The sequence below is a fragment of the Desmodus rotundus genome, chromosome 9 (assembly GCF_022682495.2).
Source record: "Desmodus rotundus isolate HL8 chromosome 9, HLdesRot8A.1, whole genome shotgun sequence".
NCBI lineage: Eukaryota > Metazoa > Chordata > Mammalia > Chiroptera > Phyllostomidae > Desmodus > Desmodus rotundus.
In genome coordinates, this window is record NC_071395.1 from 62324256 (window position 1) to 62345251 (window position 20996).

General features: G+C 48.4%; 1 protein-coding gene across 1 annotated transcript; it reads left to right on the forward strand.

The window, feature by feature from the left end:
* The first annotated feature begins 104 nt into the window (after nt 1-104).
* GID4 (GID complex subunit 4 homolog) lies at nt 105-20546 on the forward strand. The gene is given in 8 exon segments (XM_053910828.1): nt 105-346; nt 348-441; nt 444-664; nt 5843-5902; nt 10501-10608; nt 12945-13046; nt 14934-15064; nt 17391-20546. Coding segments are annotated over 8 exon segments (912 nt in total). The 5' UTR covers nt 105-214; the 3' UTR covers nt 17455-20546.
* Nucleotides 20547-20996: the final 450 nt, after the last annotated feature.

Sequence of the window (20996 nt, forward strand, 5' to 3'; positions counted from 1 at the left end):
TACAAGTCCCAGAGGGCGCCTGGCCACCACATCACGTGTTTATCCTGCCCGCCAATGGGTAGAAGCGCCGCCTGAGCCTGCTCCGGACCCCCAGGCGCGTCCGGGCCAATCGGAAGGGGTGTGTGAGTGAGTGAGTGAGTGTGTGTGTGTGTGAGAGAGGGAGAGAGAGAGAGAGTGTGTGTGTGTGTACGCGCGCGTGTGTGCCCGTGTGTGTATGTGCGCGCGCGCGCGCGCGCGAGGGCAAGTGGGGAGGGGGACTCAGCTCAGTACCCGGGAGCCCTGCTTGCAGGTCCCGGGGGCCCGGTGGCGGCCGGAGCGGTTGGTCCCAAGGCAGCGGGCGGGCGGTCCCCCCCTCCCGTCCCAACCCAGCGCGTGCGCGCCGCGGCCCCTCCCTCCCCGCCTGCCTTCTCGGCTCCCGCGCGGCGGCGGCGGTTCCTCTCCCCCTCCCCCAGCCCTGGCTCCGGGGGACCCCGCGATGCCGGTCCGCACCGAGTGTCCACCTCCGGCCGGTGCCTCGGTCGCCTCCGCGGCCTCGCTCAACCCGCCGCCGCCCATCAACACCCAGCAGCCCGGCGTGGCCACCAGCCTGCTCTACAGCGGCTCCAAGTTCCGCGGCCACCAGAAGAGCAAGGGGAACTCGTACGACGTAGAGGTGGTGCTGCAGGTGAGCGCCGGGCCGGGCCGGGCCGGGGCCCGAGGGCCTCCTCGCGGCGCTCACGGGCCGTGCCTGCCCCCGGCTCCTCGAGCCCGCAGCCGCGGACCAGGCCCACGCCGCCGGGCCTCCTGCACCCGGCGCTTCACCCCGGGACCTGCCCAACTGGTGTCTCACACTCGCCGAGCCCCAACCCTGACCTGCCCCTCACACCCGGAGCCTGTTGTGAGCAGCTCCTGGCAGATCCCAAACACTCTCCCAGACTTGAAGCCCGCGACCAGCCCTCCTGGGATCCGGAAGCCCCCCATGCCTGGCCACCCGCACACTTGGGTCTTTGCTCTCCGTGACCTGTCGTCCCGAGATCAGCCCTCCCTCCAGCCCCCCTCGGACCCTGAAGCACTCTCCGTTGGCTTCTTCTGATTCGGGACCCTCCCGTGGCAAGGCCCACGTCAGATTTTCCCAGACCTGAGACGTGCCTACCGCCCCCCCCCCCCCCCGCGCTTTCCTCAGTCCCAGGAAACCTCCTCCTAGGATTTCCTTCTTGGGAGAGCTGCATCAGCCTCTTCAGACTTGGGGACATCCTCCCTCCATTCGCCTCTGAGCCTGAGAGCCCCCGAGCACAACCGATTCCTGGCCCTTGGCCCCCATCCCCTATATCAGGCACACAACCTGGGTGCAGCTGGGCGGGCCCCCTCACACTGTTAGGATCGAGTCTCCTGTGCCTGTTTCCCCCACCGCCCCAGTCTCTTTCTGGTCTCCACGCCCAGCTCCTCACAGCTGCTCCACCCCCAGGCTCCTTTCCCCAGGCTTCTTACGCTCCTACCCCTCTTCTCTGGCCACTTGCACTGACCTGGATACCCAGACCTTCCCACGTTGTACCTTCATCTTCCACCTTTCTGGTTCCAAGACAGGGTTTTTAACTTCTGTCCACACAGCCAAGGCTACTTCCCAGCCTCTGAGAGCCGTGAGCTGGGAGCCCTTCCACACCCAGTTGTATTTCTCACCCTCATGTTTCCTTCCCATGCCCTTCCACCTCCCCGCCCTCCACCGGACCTGGATTTCTGAGTACCTGATGGCCGCCCCTGATAGCTCTGGAGCTCCAGCCTCACCTGCCTGGACCCTTTCTCGCTCCTTATCCCTCTTGGCATGTGGTAGTACATTTCACATTTTTTAAATACTCCCTTTCTCTCTCCTCTTTACAAAAATGTTCCTCCTCTGTAGCTACCTTGGCTTGCCTCAGGACCCACTCCCCGCCTCACTGTCCCCGTTGTCCTTAGCCTGACACCCGCCTCCTAGGCTGTTTACAAATAGCCCTCCAAAGCCCTCAAAGAAGCTTTGAGGTCCTAGTGTGCAGCCTCACCGCTGCCATGTGTGAGGGTAGGAGGTAGAATGTCTTTTCCATATACTTGCCCTTTGCCCTTTTACATTTTCATTCTTAAACAGTCTGTCTTCTGAGCAAGAATGTCTCCCACCCAAAAGACAACGGAAGTACATTTTCTTTCTGCTAACTGTAGAGCATTGATCAGCTTCTTTTTTTTCTTACTATTTTGTGAGAATAAATACCCTCTTTTCTGGATTGGGAAAGCTGCATCTTCGTGTTAATTGTATCTTTGGGCCATAAACTTAAATTTCTATTATGAGCCATGATATTTGTTGTAATTGAAAAACTGTCATGGCTGAGGTATTACAGTCTATAATTAATACCTCATGGTGATCCCCCTTCTTTTACTTGAAACGTAAAAAGTACAAAAGTACAGTTTTTTCAGTACAAAAGTACACGTTTTTTGCAACTAATCATAAAATTCTGAAAGTGAGATCCCTGGTGTGGATGACTTTTGGGATGATGCTGAGTTTGTGCCCATTGTGTAATTTGATGGTTTCTGACGTGTTAGGAAGAACTGGCAGAGGAGCTAAGTGTCAGAGAGGAGTCTGCTTCCGTTACTGGAGCAATTAGGCTTCTGTCAGTAGTGTGTTGTCTCTGAATTTCTGTCAGGTGCCAGTTTCCTTGTGAGCTGGTGGAAGTGGTCACTGAGTTGGTGCACGACTGCTAGGTCTCAGGCCCGGAGTGGAGACCAGCCGATGGCTGGGAGCCCGGGAGTAGGGGGTGTGATGGTGGGGTCAGCGGCCGTGCCTAGGAAGGCCGCCATCTGTCTGGCTGGCAAGCCACTGCCCAGTATTGAGATTCAGTGGCATGTGAATTGCCCCCTCATCTGTTTTTTTTCAGCCAGGACTGGTTTCATAGAATGCTGTAGCCTTTTTATAACTCATCCTCTTCCCTACTTTCTTTTTTTTTTTTTTCCCCCACAACAGCCTTATTTAGATATAATTTACATGCCATACAAGTCACCCATTCAAGGTGTACAATTCAATAGTTTTTAGAAGGTGTATGACCATCACTATAATCTAATTTTCACCACGCTGAAAAAAGAGAAAACAAAACCCCAAACCCCTAAGCTGTAACGCCCTCCAACCCTAGGCAACCACTAATTTATTTTCTAAGATTTACTTATTCTGGCCATTTCATATTAGTGGAATTATACAATGTGTGGCCTTTTGTGTCTAGTTTCTTTCACTGAGCGTAGTGTTTCAGGGTTCATCCTTATCACAGTGTGTGCCTGCATCATTCCTTTTTGCTGTTGCATAATCGTCCATTGTATGGGCACACAACAGTTTTGTGTATCCATTGATCAGTTGATAGACATTTGGGTTGTCTCCTCTGTCTGTCTGTTATGAATAACCCTGCTGTGAACATTTATGTACAATGTTTTGTGTAGACATATGTCTTCATTTCTGTTGGATAGATTCCTAAGAGTGGAGTGGCTGGTCACATGCTCACTCCATGTTTAACATTTTGCGGAACTTCCAGACCGATCGCTGAAGTGTCTGCTCCATCTTATATTCCCACCAGCAGGGTGGGAGGGTTCCAATTTCTCCATGTCCTCACCGACACTTGGCTGTTGTCCCTCTTTTTGACTGTAGCCAACCTAGTGAGTGAGAAAGTACCTCTCTGGTTTTGATTTGAATTTCCCTAATGACTGGTGATGTTCCACATCTCTTTGCGTGCTCATTGGAGTGCTTTTCTTGTTTGGAAATTCCAGGTGAAAGAGTTCCTCAAACTTTGTGAGATCCTGACTGGGCTTGTTGGTGGTGGTGGCGGTCACTGTGACTGTTGTTTTTCCTCTGCCATCCAAGAAGCCAAGAGTAAAGTGAGGCCCGGGTCAGTGTGGAGGGAATATTAAAAAGAGCACCTGTTGGATACAGCTGTTCTGTGAGACCTTCTTGAAAACGCCGTGTCGTTCTCCCTGAGATGCTGGCCTGTTCGGTTAAAGCTCTCTACACTGTGGTATATTTGAGTTCATGAGCTGTCAAGATCAGTTTGGGCAGAATGAGAGAGACACGTGGTTGAATGGAAGCCAAATTGAAATTCTGATTCTTGTGATAATGCATGCAGAGTGTTAACCAATTTACAGTTAAAGTTTTAATCTTCTTAGCAAGTATCCTTGCCACCTGATACCCTTTCCAGCAGCTGTGAGATCCCAAGCTATATTGAATTCAGTGAGAATCATGTATGTGAAGTTTAAGGCCTCAGGTATATCCTTTAATAAGTTCTTTGCTGAACCAACTTAGTACGGATCAGCTGCTTTAGATAACGTCCAATGCCGGGGTCAGCAGATGAGAATGTTTAAAATGCTTTGGCAGTTTTCACATGGAATACTTTTGTCACCAGCACCAAACTGGGAGCACTTGAGCTTCATTGAAGTCATTTGCTCTGGTGCTGACCTCATCTGGCTGAGTGAGCTCATTACAGTTTTTGAGGATTGCCTTAGTATTTGATTTAGAGCGTAATTGGAAGCAGTTGAGTCTCCAAAGCTGATACATTCCACAAAGATTTTCCAGTTTCTTAACATTAAAATAGCAATGTGCTACAGCATCATTGTACTTTGTTTTGCTTTAATTCCAGGGGTTTACTTTGTAAATAAACCCAATTGTCACAAAATCTGAAAATCTGCCTATTCAGGACGAGTCTGCATAGATTGGGGTAAAATACACTAATTAGTATGTGTTCGGCTATAGGTAACCATGCCATTTCAAAATAGCTTCAAGAATAAGTGAACTTATTACCTCACATTACACGAAGTTTAGAGGTGGCTTGGTCTGGATTGACTCACTCAGGGCCCATTTCTTTCCATCTTTCTGTGCCACCATCCTGGGTGTTTCCCAGCTGTTTCTCATGATCTCTAGGTGGCTGCCACCGTGAGGGGAAGAAAGAGAGCTTCTCCAAAAGCCAGAATTTTTCCCAGAAGCATCCAGAAGACTGATACATGTATCTAGTTGGCCAGAACTGGGTCACTCACCCCTAAACCAACAACTCGCAAGGGGGAAGGGGGTACATGTTTGCCTTGGACCCCTCAGGACTGACCAGGTCTTGCAGGGCCAGGGTTGGACAAGATCTGAGCCCTGCCAGTGTGAAAAAATAGGAAATAGGTTGATGGGTGGCTGCTGGACTTCAAAACCTACTCCTGTTACTTCTGTTTATTTTAGGCTCCTCTCCTCATCAAGAAATACAAGCACCCTCACGTGAAATGGGCAGAGCAGGCCTTCACAGTGTATTCAGGTTTGGGCTTGGCATTTCGGTTTATAGCAAATTTATACCACATAAGTCTTTGAAACATGCCTTTCCTGAATAGTCTGCCCATTTCATAAATAATGTGGGATGGTGCTTAGTGTAAATACAGGGGAGGAGTGATCTCGTAGACCAGTGACTTTGCAGTGTGGAGACAGAAATAGGCCAGAAAGACCTTAGCAAGCAGATGAAGCCCAGGTTAGGAGGGACACCACATGTGCAGGTAGAAATGGAGGCCCACTGGCCGATGACACACTAAGTCTGTGGACCAGTGGAGACTGGTGTTGAAGAAAGTACAGAAGGGAGGCTGGAGCGAGCTTGCAGGTCCAGGAAGGGACTTTGGTCCCAAGATGTTCAGCTGAGTGAAGTTGAGCTTCATCTGAACAGGCAGATGGATGAAGAAGACTCACACAGGTCTCTGAGGCTGGTGAGCTCTAGGCTGAGCACTGACCTCAGGCCTCCTTTTTTCCCCACTTGGTCTCAAGGATGACCCCTGGGAAGTAACTCCAGCTTGTCTTCCGGTATTTCCTCCATTTTTAACAAGGCTGTGTGTCCTTTCTTTCCAGCATGTGGATATGGGCAACTCTTACCTTTGTGGATATCTGAAGATTAAAGGCCTTACTGAGGTAAGTATTCATTTAAATGAACTAGAACTAGAAATAACCTGCACACTCAGCAGTCTCAGTGTGAGGGGCGGGCCGTTTCGACCCTTGGAGTCTTGATTAAAGTGCTCTGTTTCTATTGTGTGGTGAACATAAAGCATGCGGTTTTGACGTGTCCTGTTGGAAAGTATACAGATTTGTAAATCTTAAAAGTTTATGAGTAAGTCACAATGTAACTAATACTGTTGACTTCATTTTTAATCATTTTTGAGAAAAAACATATTAAGAATATAGCTACCACCCTCATAAGCTTAACAATTTCTGAAATAAGCATCAGTTCTTTGAGAACGAGGTCTTTGAAGTTCTTTAGTTCACTGGAGCAGTGAAAAGTGACCATCCATTTTCTAACAGAAGTAGCTGCTATGTAAATGTAGAGTGTTTTCTTTGAACCACTTTTTAAACCGCAGAACTCCTGGAAACATAGGAAGCAAGAAAGAGCATCCTTTCTTTTCCCACTAGTGAGTAAACAGGAAGAGGAAGGAGGGGACTGGACTGGCCGCCTAACCCTATGGTGAGGGCTGGGCTGGGTCTGGCTGCAGTGTCCTGAGGACCTCATCGGTCCTCACTTTCCTGATGGCCCAGCAGTGTCTGTGAATGCCGCAGGGAGCCGTGGAAAGGAGCTGGGTGGCATTCTCTCTCTGTCCCTTACTGGCTCCATGACCTTTAATTTCCCTTCAGTTTCCTCATTATAAAATGAGAATTAAAAATACCTGCTCTGTCTACTCAAGGGACTTGTCCTGGCGGGGAGGAAACAATGTAATAGAAGTGGTTGCTACAATGTGAAATACCAACAAGGCCCCGATTATCCCTCAGGCTTGAAACAATTCTGTCTCCTCCATTCCATCTGGTTCTCCTACTTCCCTGTCAGAAGTTTGGTTGAGAATTTCCTGTGAAGTTTGTTGTTGAGATGAAAAGGTAATCACTGTGTGACCTCTGGAAACGTACCCAGTCAGGCAGGGATTAGCAAAATGAAGGATGCTAACCTTTGAATTTGTGATAGTAGAAAACACACAGTAAGTAGAATATGTTCGACTCTTAGGCAGCCAGATTAATTGAGTGCAGAACATAAACATTTAACTTCATAAGGAAACCAGGAACATTTGTAATGCAGAATATTTAATGTTGATTCTAAAAATCAGTCATTCTGGTCATAGGAAGCTGCACAGAAATGCCAAGAGCATTAAAAATCCCCAAACAGTGTACAGAACTGCTGTGAACTTTCCATCAGGAACAAGTAGCCCCACCTCGGACCCTAGATAGCCAGGCTTCCTGGAGGAGGGGGTGCTGGCGTGGCCCTTCATTGGAGGCCAGCCCAGGGACACAGTGGTTCGTTGCCCAGACTCCGAGACCACTCTCCTGGCCAGTCCTGCCCACCTGTACCTGGAGTGGCCTCAGGAGCACACACCCTCCCCAGAGCGGTCAGATCCAGGTCAAGTGGTGGACTCACTTATGGAGCTAAAGTGACATTTAGTTAGAGAAAGGCTGATGTGTTAACTGAGGCTTCTGAGTCATGCTCAACTTGAGCATTCCTTGAATTCATATTTTTAAATAACATTTTTTAGTAACTTTACTGAGATATAGTTTGCATGCCATACAGCTTACCCATTTAAAATGTGCTGTTCATTGGCTTTTAGTATAGGTGTGGTGATGTGCAAATTCTTAATAACTTTTTACATTTTAAATCTAATACATGGTCACTGTAGATAATTAGTAAAATGCAGGAAAAAAAGGCTGACAGTTCTTAGATGATTTTATACCAGCATTATAAAATGCAGTTATTCATTTTGATTTGCTTTTCCATTTATACCTATTAAAGTCTCAAATACATAATTTGTTTTAATAAAACTATTTAAACGGTTGGATTTTAGTTACAGTCTTCCTGTATTTACAATATGGAATTAACTATTAAATTAGAGCTAATTTGCCTCTTTGCGACCTCGCATTTACAAACAAGCACAGCTTTAAAGTTTGTGTGCCTTCTGGAAACGAAATCCCAGAATTGCGAGGAGTGGGTGTCAAGTAACATCCTCTTTGCAGTTCTGAGCCAGCAGTAGGGGGAGGGGTCATCCCTGGGGAGGCCTCTGGCAGGCAGCTTGCATGGGGCCTGGGGAGAGCCCCAGCATGGGGGAGTGAGGTCAGACTCCCACTTGTTCACTACACCAGTCTGGAACGCGCTCGAAGCTCCCTCTGAGGTTGTGCTCAAACTGCTCAGAACAAGGGAGACAAGGGACCAATCTGTGAGCAGAGTGTTAGTTTACACATTTACAAAACGAGTTACGTACACGGTCCAGAAGCTCTTTTTGACTTACTGGCTATTTGGATGTTGATCCCCCAGGAGGCAGGTCAACACGGAAAGCCAGACCTGTCACCAGACAGTTTTCGGTGAGCCTGGAATCTGAGCGGGTGTGGGTGGTACATCCTAAATGCCTGGCAAGGACGAGTCCACTGTAGGAAGCCTGCACGGGCTTGAGGGGGTAGAGGGTGGGTGCTGGCTGGGCCTCTTCTCTGTGATGTCCCTCACCCTCCCTTCTGCAACAGAGTTCTTTCTTTGGCTCTGTGAATACCACCCATTTGGCTATAGTTAGGTGCTTGAATTTCCTGTTCCTTCACTGAGAGATACTGTCTTTTTGGTAACTTCTGTACATAGTAGCTCTAATTCATTAAGCATTTTACTTAATACTCTGAGTTTGGGGGACTTTAGAGTCCCCCTGATAGATTGCCTAAGATGTTTTGGGGGAGAAGTCAGTGCAGGATCACTCATTAGGAAAATAGGGTTTGAACCATAAGTGTTTTCGTTGTATTGTAATAAACCATTTTATCAATTTCTTTTCTCTCTCTTATAGAAGTTTAGAAAAATATTAAAGGTTACAAATGAGAAAATTTCAATTATGTGTATGTAAAACACTGAGTTTATTTTTCTATTATTACTGTATTTTTCCTATGAGAAACTGTCAGCCTACTTTTGCCCCACCCTGTATATAGCTTTTGAAAAAAGATTTATTTATTTTTAGAGAGAGGAAGGGAGGGAGAAAGAGAAACATTGATGTATGAGAAGAAACCTCAATCGGTTGCCTCTCATGTGCCCCCAACTGGGGACCAGGCCTGGGCCCTGACAGGGAGTCAAACCAGTGAGCCTTCGGTTCGCAGGCCGGCGCTCAGTCCACTGAGCCACACCAGCCAGGGCTACAGCTTTTAATTTAAAAGCTTGAGTCAGGTGCTAACTTATGTAGAACTTTTTTTCCTTAGTAGTCCTTCCTAAAACAGATTAGTGTGTTTTAGTTGATACCTTTAAAATCAGGGTTCCGTTTAGAAAAGTTTCTCTTTCATTTCTTCGCTTTCTGTGTATAAATGTCTACATGAAGAACCCAGAAGCAGTGTTGGGGTGGGGGCTGTGGTTTGGGGAGGTTGAGTCTGTAATACCTGGAGGCTCTCTGTTGAGAGACTGGCATGCCCCGCCATCACTGCCATGGTGGCGGGATGCTGTTTCCTGGCCACCACCGAGCCTGAGCAGCAGCCCCTTTCACATAGGTGCCGAGCCTGCGGGGCAGGTCAAGCTGGGAGAAGAGGCAACGCCACCGGAGCAAATGTATTTTAAACATGTATAGATGTTTGTTGCAGAACAAGAGAGTTTTAACATAGGGCCTGAAGAAGAAAGTGGGACCTCTGGGGCCTCAGGGATGTTAGGACTGTGCTTGTGGTTTGCTGGGCACTGCCATCACTGCCCCGCTCCCAGGAAACCCCGGGGGCTTGGCAGGTGGGCTGAGGATGGGTAGATGGGCTGGTTGGTTTTTCACAAATACAGAGAAATGGTAGACTTCTTACCATGTTAATTTTTCTTTCATTAATTTGGTGCCTCCTCAGCAGATGAACAAATAGCAAATAAAATTAGCAGGAGTATTCTAAGCACTCAAGTAGGAACACAGCTTATTTATCTTTTCAACAGAATTCTTTTTTTGGTTGTGATTTTCAATTGTAGACCTGATTTACATATATTTTCCTAGTATAAATCGTCTTTGTGTATATGATGATAGAATGAACGTATCAAGTATATTAAGGTATTCTACTAAAAAATCCACTGTTAGAAACCTGAAGAATTGGCATAAAAGGTTCAAAGCACGGAGCCAGTGTGAAAACCAGTGGGCCAGGCTGTGGTTTGAGGGAGGCTTAGCTGTGAGGGCTGTAATTTTGGAGGCTGTTTGGGTGTTTTCCTTGGAAAGTACAATCTACTTAGTTACCATCTTCTTTGTCTATTGGAATATTCAGAATTTACTTATGGGAATCGTCCAAATTCTCTTTTGAGTGATCAACACATAACAAGTGAAGTTGGAGAAAGTTCTCTGCTTCTGGTAAAGTCCGTGGAGTCCAAGAGATTCTCCGCTCTCCAGGCTCCTTCAGTTCAGCTTCGCTTCACAGCCACTGGCAAAGTGCCAGGTTGTTGGTTAGCAGAGTGATTGTTTTTTTGAATATATTGGGAAGAAGCTAAAGTAGAATTGATTTTTCCTTTGTAAAAGGTTAAAATTCCTGCTCAGCATCTTGTTTTGATATTTGGGTTTTTACCATAGGAGTATCCAACCCTTACAACCTTCTTTGAAGGAGAAATAATCAGCAAAAAACACCCTTTCTTAACTCGGAAGTGGGATGCGGATGAAGATGTTGATCGGAAACACTGGGTGAGTAAATCTTTGATTGCACTGGGCCACCAGGGGGAGCTGAGGAACTTGGCCCTCAGGGTCTTAACCACAATCTCCCTGTCCTTTCTGTTTGTCCATCTCCTGTCCACAGTTCCTTTCTAATCTCCTGTACTTGGGGAAATCCCGTGAAACATACAGTGGTGGCCTCTGGCCTCAGACTTCAGGTTCCCAGATGGAGGTGCCGCTCCTGGAAGGCTGTCCCTCCCCTTGGCAAAACCACTGGAGGCTTCCTCTCATCATGGCTCGAGAGAGACAAGGCCCAGTCTCCAGTCCTGGCAGGACCCGGTGGAGAAAACCAGCTCTCCCCCGCTCCCCACCTCCCGCCCCCACAGGTGTGGGGCATGGTCTCATTCCTCTGTAGTGACCTTTGCCCTCCGGTCTTTCCTTCAGCTGTCACACTAGTCTTGTCATCCAAAACCCATTTCTCATAGAAGCCTTTGGCTTAGCTGACCACGGCAGTGACACATTTTGGTTTAACACTGAGGAAGTCCATCGTGTTCACCCTCTAAGCCAACCAGAAATGATTGTTCGTGTTAGTAAGGAAGACTCACTGTCTGTCCTGACTCTGGTGCAGCGGTGCTCGGAGAAGACTCCCGCTGCAGCCAGACCCTCATCTGAGTTCCCTTCACTATAGGCAAGCTGCTTTGCTTATTACTGTTTTTCTCTTGAGTTAGGAAAGGAACATCTATCAGATGCTGAGTTTGATTAAATTTAAATTTAGATTTGAGTTTTTTAGGGCATTTTTGAAAGTGGCATGTTTTGACTATTGTAGCAAAGAGACCACTAAAACTGACAGTCCTTTGTGTCTCCATAATAGAGAAAATGAACAAGACTTGTGTGTCCAAAAGGTTTGGCAGAGCCCTAGTGGTGGCCAATGAGTGCCAGCATCCAAGAGTGGTGCTGGGCTCTGTGGTGCCCAGTGAGGGCCCTTCCTGTGTGGCTTGCCACCTCAGGAGGCGGCTCCTTCCTCCCCTAGACAGCCCCAGGGAGGAAGTCCTTTCTTGTTGTGAACCACAGCTTGTCTCCATTCAACTTAGTTTTCCATCTCAGATTGGTCCTTTCAAAAAGCAAGGTCCTTGTGGCCCAGTGAAGCCTCAGTTTGGGGCTAGCTTGGCTGCCCATTAAATACCTGGAAAGCAACTCTGATTTTCCCGTGGACTTCCCATTAGAGCTCTGGAAAATATCTGGGACTCCAGCCTCTGTTATATTTTGAGCAAAACAGGGACAAAGGTCACCCTTGGCACGGGTGTGCTGGCCGAGTGAGACAAGAAGCTGGGCCTTCGGACTGCGGTGCTCAGCGGCTCCCAGGACTCCAAGCCCACGAAGGACTCTTGCAGGTCTGCATGGTGCCTTCGTTTGTCAGGGATTCGCTGCCTCACTGACTTCACCCATGACTTCCTTTTTCCATCGTAAACTGGGATCGGAGACATTGCATTTCACCCTCAGATTTTTCTGTGTGGTATTTTACATTGGTGTTACAGTGGTACTGTAAAGTCAAGATTCCATATAATTGATCTACTTAAAATAAAAATACCTATGTAACATTCTTTGACTTAATATCTCTGTAACCTCACTAAAGATGTTTTCTTATAAAATTAATACATGCTTGTTTTAAAATACTTGAGAAAAAAACAGAAAAGCAAAAGGAAAAAAGTCACCTATCATGACAACACCCAGAGCTAAAGCAGATATTACCCTTTTCCTGGGTCTCATTTGAGTACCTGTACTTTTTTTCTTAATGAAATGGGGATCATAAGATACAGTTTTGTAGCCTATTTCTAGTCTCCTTTTTTTTTTTTTTTTTTTTTTTTTTTTTAACTTAACCACATACTGCCTGTTTCCAGTTTCTACCTACCTAGCTGGCCGCCAGCACTGTACTGTGCCACAGGGCCCGCCTCTCTGAGCACTGTCTGCCCCCAGCTTGCCGGCAAGCTCTGAGTGGTTCCACCTGTCTCTGGGCTGCTGTTTGTCTGTCTGCCTGCCTGCCTGCAGGGATCTGCTTGCCGATCCTGACTCACTCGTTAAAAGGAGCAAACTCCATCTGTGGTCAAGTGCTCTGAGAAAATGCTCTCAGACTTGCAGCCGTTCCATGCTGCTGGCCGAGGGCAGGCCTCTGTCCTGAGCCCAGGTCTGAGTGTGCTGGGGTGACCGAGGCTCTCTTTCCCACCCTCAGCCTCCGCCCCTCTCACTGGCGCCACACGGACAGCCATCGCGCCCCTGAGATGGTGCTGGGCGCTGGCTCCGAGCACAAGGGCAGCCCCACGCCGACCTCTCCTGCTGGGGACTTATTCTCTTACTCTGTTCTTTGCTTTCAGGGCAAGTTTCTGGCTTTTTATCAGTATGCAAAATCATTTAATTCAGATGACTTTGATTATGAAGAGCTGAAGAACGGGGACTATGTCTTCATGAGGTGGAAGGTAAGCCCGCGGCGGCTCTGCACCTGCACCAGCTCCTGTGGTGTGCCCCACCTGCTCGGCGTGTCCCGTGCTCAGTACCGTGTGTCTTCCTGGCAGGGACTCACACACTCATAAAAGGCCTGCATGGCTCCAGGCGCACTGGTTTACTTCGGACACCCTGCGGTTTCCCTGTGGTCAAACTCTCAGTGGTAGCAGAAGGATTCAGACCTTGGGGTACTCACCCCGACACTGTCATTTGTGCCTTCTCCTCTCCTTGCTCCCACCCGAGAAGACCTCTACCCTCCAGGTTGAAGCAGCTCTCGTGTTCTGTGGACTCAGGGGAGGGACTAGTGCTCCTTGAATGCAGTTGTCCTCTGTCCCCTATTCTCAGCCATGGGCTTCAGTGCCATTTAAGTAACTGTTCCTCACCGTGTCCTTGCCCAGGGCTCACTTGTGCAGTCTCTGCTCCTCGGGCTCCCTCCAGCTCAGAAAGTGAGGGACCAGGAATGGAATTCAGGTTTTCCACTCACCAGCCCTCAAACAACTCCATCGGGCTGGACTCACTGGATTGGCTTTGGCCTGAGAATTCACATGTGCTCCCTGCTTTGGTAGCATGATACTTACTATGTTATGGCCACAAGATAGCAAAATCATGAAGCAAGTTTGTTAAATCACTCTGTGAACATCCACCTACCTTCAAGCCCTACTCCCCAGTCTACAGGAAAAACTGTTTTATCTTGAAATCTTGCTAGCTTTCATATAGACAAATTGTTTTTTTAAAGATTTTATTATTTTTAGAAAGAGGGGAAGAGAGGGAGAAAGAAAGGGAAACATTAATGTGTGAGAGAAACGTCGCTTGATTCCCTCTTGCACACCCCCTACTGGAAACCCAGTTGTGTGCCCTGACCAAGAATTGATCCTGAGACCTTTCTGTTTGGGGCACAATGCCAAACCCACTGAGCTGTGCCTGTCAGACAAATCATTTAGAGGAGCCGTTCCCACCTTCACTGTGCGTAGGTCATAATTTGGGGGGTGGAGTCACCCTTCTTTGAGGAGCACCGCTGGATGTGAGCCCTGTGCTCGGGGGCTCTCCCTCTGGTGGGAGTACGCCGTCTGAATCACCTGTTCAAGGAAGTGTCTTATAAGGTTCTCATTTTAAAGTTAATTAAAAGAACTATAATTTCAGAGGTTGAGGAAAAGGGGGAAAGAATGTCTTAAGATCAAAAAAGCAATGGAGTTGTTTTGTCTCCAAAGCATTTCTCAGTGTGACTCACCTGTAGGCTTTCAGCAGACCTCTTGAGCCCGGGGCCTCTGACCTGGTCTCCCTGGGAAAGGAGGTAACAGAACGGGTCTTGCAGCTCTTGGCTCCAACATAAGATAACCAGCTTGCCTCTCAGAAGGGGCCTGCCTGATCAAGAACAGTAATATCCTGGTTGCTTTTGGTGAGGCGTAGAGCTTTGTAGGGGGTATGATGAGGGCTCTGGTGATGGAGCTGCCCTCAGAATGACTCACAGGTCAACAGAAGCGACCCGCTGCTCTCGAGGTGATCGGGGACCTTGTGACAGGTCCTGGAGTGGGGTGGAAACTTTCCCTGACCAGGCCATTCTGTCCATGGGCTCTGAAAGGGAGGTAGGAGGTACTGATTCATTCATGCGATGTGTTGACCATGGCACCTCCTCTTAGTGGCTGATCCTGGTAAGTTCACGACCGACTCCCACATCAGTACCTAGGGTGCACAAAGGGCCCACCAGCGCCCTCCACAGGCCAGTGGAGATTCAGAGGCTTTCCATTGCCCAGCAAGCTGGGCTGCACCAGTGGGGCCTTAGCACCCAGCACCCACTGGTAGTTAACAGGGAGGCCCCAGAGGGGTCACTGTGCACTATTACTGACCTTCCTCTCTGTGTGCAGGAACAGTTCCTGGTTCCAGACCACACAATCAAAGATATCAGTGGTGCTTCCTTTGCCGGGTTCTACTACATCTGCTTCCAGAAGTCGGCAGCCTCCATAGAGGGCTACTATTACCATAGGAGCTCAGAATGGTAAGGAGCCCCAGAGGCTGGGCCGGAGGCTCACTGTCCTGGCTGTCCCTGGCTAACCATATCCAAAAGGAGAGCTTGCTGCCAGTCTCTGCATGGGGCGCATGCTCTATTTGGGTGCTAAGGACCTCTTTAAGTGACTTCAGTCACTCACTTGCAGAGCTCGTCCCCAGGCACAGAGCAGAGCAAACGGGATGGAATGAGGGGTCGGGGGAAGGGGCGCACTGCGAAGTGTCTCCAAGCAGCACTGTGTTTTCTGCATTGTTTATCTTAGTCTTGGTGGTTTTGTATTCATTCCTCCCAAATCTAGTCAGTAGCTAAAAGGTCAGATCTAGCTGCAGACAGTGCAAATTTTGCTGTCAGCAGCCTTTTTATTTTGTGGTTATGTCCCTGGTCCTAAGGCTTTGCAGGTCCCATGTGTACTTGATTTTAGCCTGGTGACCCAGGGGCCGTGGCAGTTGACAGCACTGCCCTGTGTTTGGTTCAAGGTGAAGGACCAAATGCCACTGCAAGTGCTAGTTTTCGCCACCTTTTGGGGGACTTTCCTGGCTCCTTACTGCTTTTTAAGTGTCTTGCTATACCTGAAGAGTGAACTGTATCATAAAATACTTGATTTCTTCTCTGAGTACAGAAACACCTATTCCATTCAAATTTCTCACACGTTGTGACTTGTGAGTGACCCTACCCTGGGTTGGCTCAGACTTCGTGTTCTGTGCTTGTGGGCTCAGGCCGGGCCCAGCGCCTCTCAGGGCCACCAATATTAGGGTTTCGGTGAATTGTTTTCAAAGGAGTTTCTAAAACTTTCCACGATTCTCTTTTAAAAAAACAGCTTTATTGAGATGCAATTCACTTACTGTGCAATTCGCTCATTTAAAGTGTGCAGTTCAGTGGCCTTTAGTGTGTTCACAGAGTCTTGCAGCCACTGGCCCAGGAAGAAGCCCTGCAGGCCTGCACCCCCTCAGTTGCCACCCCAACTCCCCATCCCAGTCCAACCCTGGCTGACCGCTGATCTGCTCTCTGTTTCTATCTATTGGCCTATTCTGGATGTTTATATAAATGGAATCACATGCTATGTATGTGGCCTTTGTGCCTGGCTTCTTCCACTCAGCATAGTGATTTGAAGGTGTAGCCATGCTTTCGTGTGTATTAGTCCTTCTGTCGCTGACTGATTTTTCACTGTAAGGGTGTGGACCACATTTTGTGTATCCATTCATCAGTTGATAGACACTGGGGTTGTTTTCACCTTTTGGCTGTTATGAATAATTCTGGTCTGAATGTGGACGTGCAAGTATGTGTTTGAGTTCTTGCTTTCATTTCCTTTGGGCATATACCTAGGAGTAGAATTGCTGGGTCATGTGGTAATGCTATTTTTAACTTTCTAAGGAACCACTAAAAAGCAGCTTCACCATTTTGTATTTCCTACCAGTGATGCATGAGGGTTACAATTTTTCTACTTTCCCAATATCCTCAGCAGGTCTTGTTATGATGTCTTTATGATTATAGTGCCCTAGTGGGTATGAAGTATTATCTTGTGATTTTGATTGGTGCATTCTGATAGTTGATGCATTACCCTTCCTGATGACTTCGGTAAGAAGTAAACTGCTTTTTCCTGCCACTCCCCCCCACCATCAGGTGACACAAATCAGGGGAGAGCTACACCCACACCAGCGATTCTGACTGTCCCTGAGGGCCACCACCGCATGCAGGGTTGTCCTGGCTTCTGTTTCTTTTCCACCCGCCTGGCCCCTCGGAGCACCATGCCCAGGGAGCTGCTGGCGGTGCCTCCCAGCTCTCTGTGTCCTCTGAGTCAAAGAGCCATGCCTGCAGAGCGAGCATAAGGGGTGAAACAGGGTTAGTCGTGAAGCTGCCTTTCCTGCATTCTGTTTGGGTTCTGGGAGAACTGGGCTGAGCCTGTGTTCCCTGTGAGGCTCTGATGGGGCTGTAGCCTGACGCTCCAGAGGGAGTGGAGATGCTAGACATCAGGGAGGCAGGAGGAGCAGCAGGGTGCGAGTGAGCACCAGGCTTCAGCCTGCATCTCCTCTCCAGCTCACCGGGCCTCTCACTAAGTAAGACACAGCGCTGGAATGCTTCGTGACTACAGCAGGAGGCCTAAACACAGCTCAGGTCATGCATAGTTCAGGAGGATTAACCGAAGAAATTGAAGTAAAACCAAACTCAGCTCACCTGAAGAAGTCCTAGATGAATGTGCATTCCACCCAAGTGTATGGCTTGTCTGGAGCTCTGGTTGGGTTATTTTCAAACATTCTTTGTCAGATTTCCGGGGTGCTGAGACCACCGCTTTCTGTCTCTGTCTTTTCTCCCGTTGCAGGTACCAATCGCTCAACCTGACTCACGTTCCTGAGCACAGCGCACCCATCTATGAATTCCGGTGACAGTGGCTCAAAGCAGCAACCAAATAAAACTGAACTTGGCAAACAAGAACTTTGCCAAGAAAACTGTGTACCTGCCAGAACCAGGAGAACCTGCGTTCCTGTCTCTTCGCGAGCAGACTTGCATCAGAAAGCATGAGTGCTGACCTGCAGAGGCCTGGCCAACTGGCAGGGCAGGTGGGGGAGCTGTCTCTGTTCTTCCTCCCTTCTGTGGCCATTTGCTCTGACCCTGTTTTTAAGCTACCTTATATGCACTTTTCCTTCCTGCACAGCTAACTTCTGTATCACTGAAATGCCCATTCCTTCCTCCATCCCCGTCTCCAGCCGAGTAGAAGGTCCACCCCTGGCCACCCTCAGCCTTGGTGCTCAGTGGTCCCAATCCTGGCCCTCCACCCCCAGTTGTTTAGTCTGGTGGCTCAAGAAAAAGCAGAGCCCCAGCACCCATGTGCCCCCCAGAGCTCTGTGCAGGGAGTTGGCGAGCTGCAGCAACATCCGCCTGAGAAGCACGAGGCGGAGGCTGATTGTTTAACGGAGTTGCCTCGCGCTGCCCAGCCCTGTGGTGTTCATGCCGAGCTGGTTAGGGGCTGGCAGGGTCCCTGGGCCTGCTGCCGGGGTCACTAAATTTAAGGCTTCCAGATCCCTGGCAGGAAGAGATTCTAGTCCTGCTCACTCAGCACGTTCGCTCCAAACTTTTGAACTTGAGGGCAATACTAAACTTTTTTAAAAAGTTTTTTTTATTGCAAAATTATTTTTATGATCCCTTTAACAAGGACCCTATGGCAAATGCACAATTATTCAGAATTACATTTTATCGTTTTCACATTGAAAACAGCAAATGTTGACTTAGTAATTTTTATACCTATATCTATATGTAAATGTATATTTAATCAACCAGCAGTTTGAAACTAGTCACCCTGGTACTAAGGTTTTGCAGCATTGCATAAATCACAGTGCTGAACGGGGGGACTGCGCCGGGGGCCGGCTCAGCACTTGCACCTCCCCCTTTGCTACGCAGCACAGCAGTGCTTCGTGGCGATCTCTTTCACCCCCATAAGGGGCCACCACTCTCCCAAAAGAGCGAGTGAAACATTGGGACGGGGAGGGGTAGGGACTTGAACATGCTCAAGTAACTCGAGGCTCATGTGCCAAAGTAAGTGTGTGTGTGTGCGTGTGTGCGTTTTGTTTTGTTTCTGTTTAATGTTTGAAAAGTTTAGTAGGTTGGCATCAGTCGTGGCCCGCTGACGTGGGCAGGGCTTTGGTGGATTGGTTTTCTGGTGGTTTACGAGACTTAGAGTACAGGAAGGAAAGCTTTCACAACAAGAGAGCATTGTAACAGGAGCAGAACAGGCTGAGAGTTGCATCTCATGGGCTGTGTGATAGAACACAAAGCTCTCGGTCTAGATGAGTGGTGGGGAGTATTTTCTTCTTAAGGAGTGACTTTCCTTTTAATGGCATATATACTGTCTGTTACTGAGACTGAATGTGAGTGGACGCCTTAAAGGAGAATGACATGGGAAAGGAGTTAGTCAGCATTAGGACAGCTGCAATGTGTGGTCCTCGGCCTTATGCAGAGGTGTAACTGACCCGTCCAGGCAGGCCGGGGCCATGGAGTCCTAGAGCATTGCCTCTGCCTGCGGTGGGAAAATGACTTACAGCCATTCTCAGAGACGAGTCAGGAGTGTTTTCTTGAGTTTAAAGCTCCAAAAGGCAACACGTGGGTGGGTCTGTTAAAACCCAGCTGAATGAACAGTGAGGAGGCGCTGACACATGCTGTGGCTTCAGGTTAGCCGCCTGGCGTCACCTATGAGTGAAGGAGGCAGCAGGGCTGTGCTGGCTGGCTCATGCCCCTCCATTCTCCTCCCACGGCATGCTCGCAAACGGCATCTGCACTTTGCAAGTTCCTCGAAGGACGCAGGCATCCCTCAGAACACTGGGAGGTGAGGTTGCCCCTGGAGCAAATCAGGGCTTCCGTGTGGCTGCGAGAAGTCAGTGGGTTGGTGGGCTTGGATGACCAGGGAAGGTCATCCTTGGCCAGGGAGGCCAGGGAAGGACATTTGCAAACATTGATGGTGTTCAGCTAGCCAATGGGTTCTTCTGTGTAGGATTTCTGTCTTCCTTTTTTAGCCACATAATGAAGTGCACCAGTTGTATTGGGGGAAATGAAGAAGCGATACCTTTATTAGATCTTTCAGACACATCTGTGATGAAGATTTGTCTGTGTAAAACCTGCCTGTTGAGGACAAGGAAGGGATTGTTTTCCACCTCCTCTCAGTAACTTCCATGCCATCCACATCAGCTCCTCTCTCGCTCAGTTCCTAAAGGCACTTGGGGATCATCTCCACCTGCAGTTATTTTTTCCAGAACCTTCTCAGTGGTTTACATGCCTCTGGTATTATGTGCAATATTTTGGTTGACACTTGTATTCATCATTCAGAAATTAGTGCAGATTGCAGGTTTTCTACAGTCTTCCTCTCCCCAAACAACCCTGCCAAGAGGTGGGGTCTTAGGAATTTGGCTGTTTTTATTCCACTGCTCAGAAAGCTTCCTTTCCGTGGTCCCAGCCTTGTTGTTGCTTTGTGCTAGAATTACCCCTTCCCACTCACCCCTCCTTTTACACTTCACAGCTTTTCAGCTGCAGTTCCAAAGTACCTGAGCAATGCCTGATATGAAGTAGAAAGTCCACCTGTGGGCTGGTTCTGTTGGTGAAGAGGAATTACAAACTCCAGGGGAGTAAGGGGCTTTTCAATGTCATTTACTTTCCGAAACAGGGAATCTCTATTCTCTCTAAGGCCTTGAATTGATTTTTTTCCTCATAAAATAGTCTGATAAGCTAATTTTTAAAAAGAAATGCCATTAAGTATGTTGCATTGTGGTTTAAAGTTACTAACGAGTTCTGGGAAAGAAAAATAATATTTGATTTTGAGTCTTATATGTTTTTAAAAATTAGATGTGAGTGGGCGTGAAGCACGACTGTTTTATTTCTTTAGGGAGGACGTGCGGAAGGGGTTTGCAGGTTTGGGGCGGGAGAAGTATTTTGCAGAGCTATCAATGTCCAAATAATTTTTAAAAACTAATAAAGGTATTTAAGCAGTGAGTCTGTTCTATTTCTAAATTGAAACCATTTTGTTAGACGACACCAGTCCTCTTTCTGGCTCTGTGGCTTTGGAGGTTTCTGGGCCATCGAAGGTCCCAGGACCCCCGTGGGCTTCGAGTGGGCCGAGGCCCACACCAGAGCTGACCCAGTGCTGTGCCCTCACTCCTGCCTCAGGCTGATGTGGTCAGACGCAGAGCACTTCTTTTTGAGCTTTATTTTGTTAACTTCTGTATATTTTTTTGCATGTGATCTGGGTTTATACTGTTATTTAATGCAGAAAATAGGCAAACAGAGCTATATGTTCACCATCTGCTTCAACAGTCTGGTTCTGGTACAGGCAGTGTGGCTGGGGATAGGCTGCTATCTGTCTCCCCTCTGCACCTGACGCCCCATGGAAATGCCTAAGTCCCAAAGCACTTCGGCTTCAGAAAGGCTGCACCAGCCAACGTTT